This window comes from Podarcis raffonei, chromosome 4 (genome assembly GCF_027172205.1).
Source record: "Podarcis raffonei isolate rPodRaf1 chromosome 4, rPodRaf1.pri, whole genome shotgun sequence".
In the NCBI taxonomy this organism is placed as follows: domain Eukaryota; kingdom Metazoa; phylum Chordata; class Lepidosauria; order Squamata; family Lacertidae; genus Podarcis; species Podarcis raffonei.
In genome coordinates, this window is record NC_070605.1 from 96,318,733 (window position 1) to 96,328,790 (window position 10,058).

Consider the following 10,058-nt stretch of genomic DNA (forward strand, 5'->3'; position numbering starts at 1 on the left):
TGGTCCTGGATGGCATTCACCCAATAGTTGTTAAACAACTTAAATGTGGAGTTGTTGAACCTCTAACAAAAATACATAACTTATCCCTAAGATCATCATCCACACCATTTTTTAAAAAAACGGTTCTAGAGAGTATCCTGGAAATTACAGACTGGTGAGCTTTAATATCTGTTCCAGTAAAACTGGTGGGAAGCATTATGGATGATAGAATTACCAAACATAAAGACATACAAATCCTGCTGAATCAGAACCAGCATAGTTTGTGGAAGCGTAAGTCTTGAATCACTAACCTTTCAGAGTTCTTTGAATGTGTCAGCAAGCACACAGATAGAGGTGATGTAGGTCACATTGAATATTTAGAGTTTCAAAAACCTTGTTATAATAGCACTTTCCTATCACATAAATATTCCTTTTTGGCCATGACCTTTTGATATGGATCATGCAGTTTTGGATGACACTGTTTTTGTGATACTACTAAGCCATGGTTTATATATGATGGTTCAATTAACCATAGTTAAAGCTGATCATCTAAACCCAGCCCTGAGGGTTAACTATGGCTTTAGGCAGTGCCAAGGGGGAAAGTTCCCCCCCAACAAGGAGCTCACCCCACTTGCCTCCCTGAACTCTTGCCCCCTTCCTCTGATTCCCCCCCCCCCGGTGCTATAACTGACTATTGCAATTAGCTATCACCATGGTTAAAACTTCCTCGTTCATTAAGGGTTGTTGTTGGTTTATAAACTTGAGTTAACATTAACCATACCTTAGTATGGAGCCCAAACCGGCTCCTCCTTAACTATGATTAAGAAGTTGTCACCACCCAAAGGCTCCAAAGCCACGAGTGAAGAGCTGCAGAAATTCAGACCATTCTCAAGGTTCAGTTGCTCTCACTCATGCGTTTAACTGTGCCTGTCAACAACTGCTTGTCCCACTCCCCACGTCATGTTCTGAAAGCACTTTCTAGCTTTCACTGCTGCTGCGCTGTGAGGCGAGAAAAAATTAAAGGCACCACAAGGATGCATTGGGATGCGTGGGAAAGGGTGTGCATTCAAATAAGCAACTTTGGAGTCATCGCCACCTTTTCTTCAAGCACATTTTTTTGGAGTGGGGTGGGGGACAGGACATGGCTACAAGTTCCCAGGCCATCAAGACTCCCTTTCGTCCATTTAAAAGGATCTTGAGCAACTTTTAGGAAATGCAGACTTGAACCCTGTGAGGAATAGAAGGATCACAGCTTGAGAAAAGTGGGTAAGACTGAAAAGTAGAGGGAGGGAAGGGGACAAATGCCTCTCTTCACAGCGTCTGCTGTTAAACTTCCAACCTAGCATGGAACATGGAAAGGGTGAATGCTCTTCATTAATTATGTCTCCTTTTTTTGTGGGGGATGAGGATCAGAACTGGTGTGGCAGTTGCCAACAGTAGCTGTCAGGTTTCTCATGCCCCATCCATCCATCCATCCATCCTGTTGCGTAATAGCAAGCAGGCTGGTGACACTAATGACAAAGCGAGGTATTTCCAGTCTAAAGGCAGCATTTGGATAGCAGCCTGAAGCTGTGGGGAGGGCAGCAGGGAGAGGAGAGAAACTATGCTGTGGTATAAAAAGCCAAGTACAAGTGATCGACTGGAAGATGCCTAGATTTTAACTGTACTTTATCAACTCTGACTAATGTTAACCACGGCTTAGCATTGTCCACAGATGAGGCCTTTGGGTAGAGTGTTCCCAAATGTTCTCCCAAATAAATTTCATTTCTGCCTGGGTTTTTGGCAATTAGTAGAATTGTCAAAAGCCCATGTTACAAAATGGTGATAGAATTTGCTTTCCCCCCTTCCTTTCTACTTTGCCCATAGTAGTGCAAGCATGTTAATGGTTACATCAAGTAGTCTCTTTTTTATTTTAATTTTAAGTAATTATTCCTAAATGAGTGCTGCTTGGAGAGGATTTAACAGATTCCCTGGAGCATTGTATAGTTAGTTGTGTACAAGAAATTTTATTCTTAATTAAAAAGTGTCTTCTTCCCTTTGCTGTCTGCTTTCTATGATCCTTTTCCCCTGAGTAGTCATTCTGTCTTATATTGTCCTCCCAATATTTTAAAATGCTTCAAGGCTTCCAAAGTGTTGTTGCTATGTTTACTGTTGCTAAGGCCTTTTTGTACATTACTTTTATAGGAGATGATTACTTTATAACAGATTTATGATTCACCATGTTGGCTTAAAAAGGTAAATGTATTTATTACTTGCTAACAAGCTGTGTATGCTGACTTCTTCGCCCCCATAAGAGAGATGTGCAAAATGGCCCTTAGAAATTACTTTGTCATATAACTTATTTCATAGTTAGAATTTGCAAGACTTGTTAATTAGATTTGTATCTCACAATTTGGTTCAAAGCAGCTTGTAGAGGTAAAATCATTAACAATAGTACCATAAAACAACGTAGGCTTAGATAAGACTTTGAAAGGGAAGTCAAGAAGTGATTGCATTTCTGTTGTTGACATACAAAAGGCAGAGTGGGACTGAGGAGGTTCTTAATGAAGATGGCGAGTCTAGTCATATCCTGGATGGCTAAGGTCATTGTGGAACTATGCTTGGGGAGAAATATTGTTGATGATACCAGTCTCCAGCAGAACCAGCACTACCATAAAGCAGAATAATGCAGCAGATGACAGTATGGAGGAGGCAGGGGGTTGGCGGATGCAATTATACATGGCATGTAGGCAGCACAGAGCCCCCTAAGCTAGCCTGGTCCAGTTGAGGCTGCTATCCTATTGCCAGGGTTGAACTAAGGTTCCATTTTCAATCCAATCGGCTTCTCTACAAGGAATGGAGGGGGTACCATATCATTGTTCACCACAGATGTATTATCTTGGGCTGTCTCTGATTCCGTGATGTATGCATATTTACTTAATTGAATCAATACCTTAATGCTACCAACCTGCTTGTCTTGTATTTGGAATTTTAAATGTGTTGGAGGAGGCTGGTGGGAAGGATGCATGTGTGTTGAGAAAGTATTACATCAAGTGAAGATGATGAAGGGGGGGGGGAACGATGGTAGCTGGGATTGATGAGGAAGGATAGAAATGATTCACAAGCTGCTGTTTCTGTTCCTAGGCAGCATTCAGGCACAGATGATGCAACTGAAAAGTCCTGTTATACCAAACATTTGGATTTGAGGCAATTTAATCTTGTCTTTTTCTTTCAGAGCAGTACATCTCTCTAATCAAATCTATGAGGAGAACAAAAAAGGTGACTGGAAAGTTAGCAGCAGCTGCTTACAACTTCACATGTTGCTGCATGGAGAAGTGATTACCTGTAGCCTCTGGGCATCCGACAATGCCATATTTTCCGTAATTTCATAATTATTCAGAAAGCTGGAGAAAAGCTAAAGGACAAAGTGACGTCTGCCTTTATTGCATGGCCAGAGGCCACAGATGACTGAATCTCCTTAGAGATCCACCGCATAATATGCATTTCTTATTTAGCCCTGACTTTCCAAATGGTACCCATTCCTTCTCTTTTGCATTATATCAGACATATTGAATTTTCACATGACTGGAGAATGTGTGTGCTTATGTGTTTTAGTGGATGCAGTTTGTTGTCTGAGCTTATTCAGAAGCTCTTGTATGATATGATGCGAGACAGGGCTGGCTCACCTATAAGGCAAGGTGAGGCAATTGCTTCAGACAGCAGGATCCACAGTGGCAGCAGATCTAGCCTCCAAGAAATGCATCGCCTGCTGCTGCCGCCACAGTGGCAGCAACAGAAATGGCACGCTTCTTGGAGGCTGCCTCCCCTTCCCCCATGCCAGCTCTACAGCGGCCTCTTGGTGAATAGGAGGCACTGCTGGTCTCCTCCGTTGTTGTTGTTGTTGTTGTCCCAGCTACTCCGGGCGGCTCCCAACAAAATACTAAAAACACAACAGAACACCAACCATTAAAAACTTCCCTTCAGATGTCTTCTAAAAGTCATTTAGTTATTTATTTGTTTGATATATGATGGGAGGGCATTCCACAGGGCAGGTGCCACTACCAAGAAGTCCCTCTGCCTGGTTCCCTGTAACTTCACTTCTCACCATGAGAGAACTGTCAGAAGCCCTTCAGAGCTGGACCTCAGTGTTCGGGCTGAACGATGGGGGTGGAAATGCTCCTTCTGGTATGCAGGGCCAGTCCTGATGCGAGAGATATTGATTCTTTTTTTTTTTTAAGATATTTATTGAAATTTTCCACTTTAATACAAAAAAAAATCAAAAAAGAAAAAACAAAAAAAGTTAAAAACACATAAAGTTTACAATCCTTATTTTTCTATAACATATTTCCCTGACTTCCCCACACCTCCCCTTCTTATATTCCAATTCAAATTGTTAGTTCAACAAGTTCTTATCCCCAATTTTTAACCTTTTTCTGTTTAGTTCATTTTAAAAAAGCCAATTTTACCTTATAAACATCAATATTTATACATCAATTCTCATTCTTAAAACTTTTTTCTAAAGTCGACCCAAATTCCCTTCCACGACTTCCCCAATTTTCATACAAATAGCAAAACAAAATAAAAGCAAAAACAGATTGTAATTATGCACCCTTTGGATCCCCAAACTCCACCCCCCCTTTCCCGGTTTCAATCCCCAACAAATGTCCATCAGTCTTGATCTACTATCAGCCTGGAGATCTCACGTCCGAGGCTCTTAATTCTCTCTCAATTCCTCTCTGCCGGTTTTTTTGATAGTCCTTAATATTAAACACCAGATCTCGGAGAAGCTCTAGCCAAATGGGATCCATATTTCTTCCAGCCAGACCTCCATACTTAAAAGTGGAGCCCGAATCTTGTTTCTTACTCCTTTCAAGTCCAAATGTCCCCAAAGCTCCAACTTCCACCTTAATCAGATTTGTAATCCTTGGATCTTCAGATCTCCACATAAGGAGATCTCTCCATTCTTCAATCTCCAATTCAAACCAGATTTTCTACATCAAGTTCTTATTTTCCTTTGTAGCCATCATGTCAGGCCTCTGGCTCTCCTTTGTCATCTGCAGCATTACAGCTCCTCCTTCCTTTTCCTCAGGAACAACATATATCTCTTTCTCCACACTCTCAAAGTTCTCAAGTTTCTCTTCTTGTCCAGCTGCATTAACTTCCTGAGTCAAGTCCTTATCAAATTCAATGAATTTATTTACTGTTAAATCCAGAGTTGCAACATTTGTAGCCAAAACATCAATTTGGCCTTGTAACTTTCCCAAGAGAACAAAAACTCTGTCCAATTTAGCTTGTATTTTCCCTCCTTCAGCCATTCTTGTAATGTCCCACAACCCCCTCTAGAGGGATTTTGGTTACTTAATATTCCTTCCAGTTCAAATCCAAAAGTCAAGTTAGTTTGTATCAGTTCTTCCTTATTTTCAACAAATTATAACCAAATTGTAACAAATATAACCAGCAGAGACAACAGAAACAAAGTTCTCTTTTTCAGCTTTGACAGCTAATTTGACAGCTGTCAAACTCTTCAATACCTCCTCAACAGGCTCTCTCGCGGATCACTCCCGGGTCCGGGGGGGGTGGCACTTCAGCTCCCAAAATTAGCTCTTATCCTCCAGTAAATTACTTATACTGCCAAATCGTGAAATTAATGTCTTTTATCCAATAAACAAGAAAAAATTCTCTCGACCTTAGTTAGCTGATCCTTGCTTAAGATTATTTACAAGGCGGGGAGACGGACTTCCTGTTTGCGCCTTCCCCGATCGTGCCTAATTCAAAAAAAAAAATTTTCTTTGTAAATCCAATTTCCGTACTACTCACGGGTTGTTGCTTTTAAAGTCCAATTGTTCACAAGAAGAAGTCAGCGCTCTCCGAACATGGCATGCGGCTTCACTCCGCAGGAGAAGCAGTCGACTCTCAGCACCGCTCCGCTCACCCCGTCCCCGGTTCCGAAGCCTTTAAAAAGGCTCCTTCGCGGGTCAGGGGGGCGCAAATGGTGCCCGCCGAGTCACCAAGTTCACAGGCTTCACCGCCTGTGATTTCTGAGGGTCCCCGCGTCGTCGCCGCGGCAGGACCCAACTCCTGCGGAGCCGATTCCCTCCGGAGCTCGGAGGGAATCCGCCATTAGCCGATGGCGCTAACCCGGAAGTCCGCGAGAGATATTGATTCAACCAGGCCCAAAAGAAGACTTTTCTAAGCTAAGCTTTATTTAAGACCAAAGCTTAAACCAGGCACTTGAGAAAATATAAATATAAAAAAATAGGACTCTTAACTATTACATTGCTGTAGCTTGGAGATTAAATGCTAGATGAGAGACCCTACAATGTTTGTCACATAAAAATTCATTTCTGTATTGCTTCTCAGAGTTGAACTTTACATGACTGCAGAAAATCAATGATTGCATATTTCACTGTTTTTTCAAATGTTTAACAACCACCACTGGGATTGGGAATCTGATTAGGAGTGTGTGCCCCCTATACCCTTTCTTGATGAAAATCCCTCATTGCTATTTGCCCAATGGAGAAAAATATTTCAGTACCAGTTTAACACTTCTGTGTTTTGCCCTACTGCTTTGGGACCAATTTTCATTGGGAAAACGGTACAGGGAGATGGGCTAATGCCTCCTTCTCCAACACTGCAGTCCTAATTAAACCCAGAGGTGTGGGGGAGACTGTTACAGGGTTTTTTAAATAAAAAAGTAAGAAATCTAATCCTGGATCTCACACTGTTGGGTTTAATTTGGCTCTTACAGAGGAACATGTGTCAGAAAGCTGGAGGAAATCCAGCTCTCACCAGAAAACCCTATTACTTTTCTACAGACTGTATAAACTGTTTCACTTCTTTTTAATTGTATGTTGTTACCTGCTCTGGGATCTTAAGGTGTAGGCTAGATAAGAAATCTTACAAATAAAGAGAATAGTAATACAGATGAGATTATCTGAGGGATATCATAATCCAGTGTCAAACATATCCAATTCCAGACATTTCTTTGACGTTCTTCAATTAATAATTGACTAATTAAAGGAAGCAACACACCACTGAAACCTTAATTTCTTTTCTTAATTCTTTCAGGAACTTCTATTACATCACAATGCTGAGAGACCCTGTGTCACGCTACTTGAGTGAATGGAAACATGTTCAAAGGGGTGCAACATGGAAGACTTCCCTCCACATGTGTGACGGGAGGAGCCCGACCCCAGAGGAACTGCCGATGTGTTACCTAGGGGATGACTGGTCTGGGGTCAGCTTGCAGGAATTCATGAATTGTGGCCATAATTTGGCTAACAGTCGGCAGGTGCGCATGCTGGCAGACCTCAGCCTGGTTGGATGTTACAATTTGACCTTTATGAATGAAAGTGAAAGGAACACGATCCTTCTCCAAAGCGCCAAGAACAACTTGAAAAACATGGCCTTCTTTGGGCTCACAGAATTTCAGAGGAAAACTCAATATCTCTTTGAGAGGACATTTAACCTGGAGTTCATCTCTCCGTTCACTCAGTACAATATCACTCGAGCCTCTAATGTGGATATCAGTGAGTCAGTGCGGAAGCGCATCGAAGAGCTGAACTTCCTGGATATGCAGCTGTATGAATACGCTAAAGACCTATTTCTGCAGCGCTTTCAGTATGCCAAGCAAGAAGAGCATGAACTAAATCGCCAAAAACGACGGGAGGAGCGAAAAATGTTGCGTGAACAGAAGGTCCATGAATGGCAAAAAGAGGAGGAAGCAGAAACACTAGCGGTTACTGAGGATTACAACAGTCAGGTGGAACGGTGGTGAATTTCCCTTGTGTGTGTATACACACACACACTCACACTAAGAGACACTGATATTTCATTGAACTTAATTATTCAACTGTGAATAGATATGTGGAACTCCTATTGTTCTGATAAATGAGAAAGAGTCTCTCAGCCATCCTTCTGCATTTTATGTTTTGGCTTTTTAGATTTTGTCATTTGAGAAAAACAGTATGTTGTGCTTTTCAGTCCGCCTTAATCAGTGTTATTTGATTGGCTGTTGAATAGCTTACTATTTATTGTTTATTTATTATATTTACTGTTTATCCTGACTTTCCTGACACATATCTTTCCAAGGAGGCTTACAGTGAACATCAAAATACATAAATAACATCAGAATAAACAGTATCAAAAATATAACAAGTTAATCAGGCTCCTTGTCACAGGGTGGTTGGTGGTCGATGGCCCTGTGGAAGGAGAAGAGACACTCCAGCTGGAACGGGAACAGGTTCCCAGTGTTATCTTTACCTGCCTGCCTCCCTCTCCTGGAAGAATCCTTTCCACATAGCAACCAGTGTCTTCCAGTGCATTGCCCCTACCTTGATCTTAAGGTTTTTCCTTATGACATTATTTACAACGGAAGCTTGGAAGGAGGGTGGAAATGAAAGCTCATGCCGCAGTATCAGTTTCACTTATATACAATGATTTGCCATGGTTGGTCTTCTAGTCCCTTGTAAATTGTACTGTGTATGTTCGTGGTGACTGTAACAGAGAAAAACCTGCTGCCCTTCAACTATTTACAGGCAATCTTTTATTTCAGGGAAGAAGTCAGATGTCTAATTTCATGATTTGTTCTAAACCTTGGATTGTGTTATCAAAGAAATGACACTGAGAGGGGCTTGAAGGCAGCCTAAATCCAATTTATGCTTTTTAAGTAGCCAAAGCACACAGGCTGACACAGTAACTAGCATACTTTTAAAGAAGCAGTATTGGCTACTTCAGGATTTTGAGAGCACAAAAGTCAGGGCAACAGACTTGGTTGTCTTGATAGTATTTTTCCTGAACAGGGCTGGGGGGGAGGGGCTGTAAAGGATCCAGTCAGATTATAATACAGTGGTGCCTCGCAAGACGAAATTAATCCGTTCTGCGAGTTTCTTCGTCTTGCGGATTTTTCGTCTGGCGAAGCACGGCTATTAACGGCTTAGCGGCTGTTAGCGGCTTTAAGAAAAAGGAAACAAACTCACAAGAACTCGCAAGACGTTTTTGTCTTGCGAAGCAAGCCCATAGGGAAATTCGTCTTGCGGAACGACTCAAAAAACGGAAAACTCTTTTGTCTTGCGCGTTTTTCGTCTTGCGAGGCATTCGTCTTGCGAGGTACCACTGTATAGTAAAGTACTGACCTGAATATATTCCTCAAATTTGTGTATTATGGCTTTTCACGTATATAACTTTATATAGTGTGACCCCTGGCTTCCTCCCATGCCACTTATTGAAAGCATGCAAGTCTCATGTGTGGGAGAATCACAAGAGATTATCATGTTTGTGCACAGATTCATGTCTCCCCAGTATCCCCGATTTTGGAACTTTCATAATCTTTAGGGACGTCTTTAGCGCACAGAGCAAAATTTGAAACAAAAAGCTACACGTCTAAAGATTTTTTTTGCATTCTAACAAGACTTTCATATGCTGGGCTGGAATAAGGAATTGTGAGTGGGTTAGGGGGTTTCTCCAGGTGCCTTAATTGAGGGCCCCCCAAAATACTTATTTATGTTATACATATAATTTTACAAAAATAGCACTTATTTATTTAAATAATGTGAGATGAAATTATTGGCTTCTGCTTTAAAATATGAGACTGGGTTAAATGGTAAAGGAATTTCATCAGAAATCAAAAGCTTAAAGAGCCAGACACTACCAAATCTCCCGGTTCCAGAGTCAGCAACAAATTTAGACCTGTTGAAATTAATTGTGAATATTCTGTTACAATGTCTTATCCAAAGTTAGGAACATACTTGCTGTTTATCGTTTTGTTACAACCGTTTGTCAATTATTTATGTTATAAAACATGTGGTTGGCTTACAGATGCATTTCATGTTGTTTGCCAAAGGAGTCATGCTATTTAGTTTTGGTTCTACTCATTCATATGGCAAAACTAGAAATATGGGTGATAAAATTCCACAAACATTTATTTCAAGGATCAAATTATTTCACCAAAAGTTCGGTAAAGTTTCTGCAGCTTTAATGCTTAGATATGAGAGGATTTAGAATGTTTCACTTTTGAATCTAGTGATTTCAGATATTTGATAAAACTTACCGGCATCACTTTGCTTTAAGATTCCTGCTCATTGCAAAAACTTATTGATTTC

General features: G+C 41.1%; 1 protein-coding gene across 1 annotated transcript in view; it reads left to right on the forward strand.

Annotated features, from left to right (window-relative positions):
- Positions 1 to 9,773, forward strand: part of HS6ST3 (heparan sulfate 6-O-sulfotransferase 3) — a 164,509-nt gene extending 154,736 nt beyond the window's left edge. The window contains exon 2 of the mRNA XM_053384589.1: positions 7,027 to 9,773. Coding sequence (XP_053240564.1) covers positions 7,027 to 7,735 — 709 coding nt within the window. The 3' untranslated portion in view covers positions 7,736 to 9,773. The remainder of the gene's footprint in view (positions 1 to 7,026) is intronic.
- Positions 9,774 to 10,058: the final 285 nt, after the last annotated feature.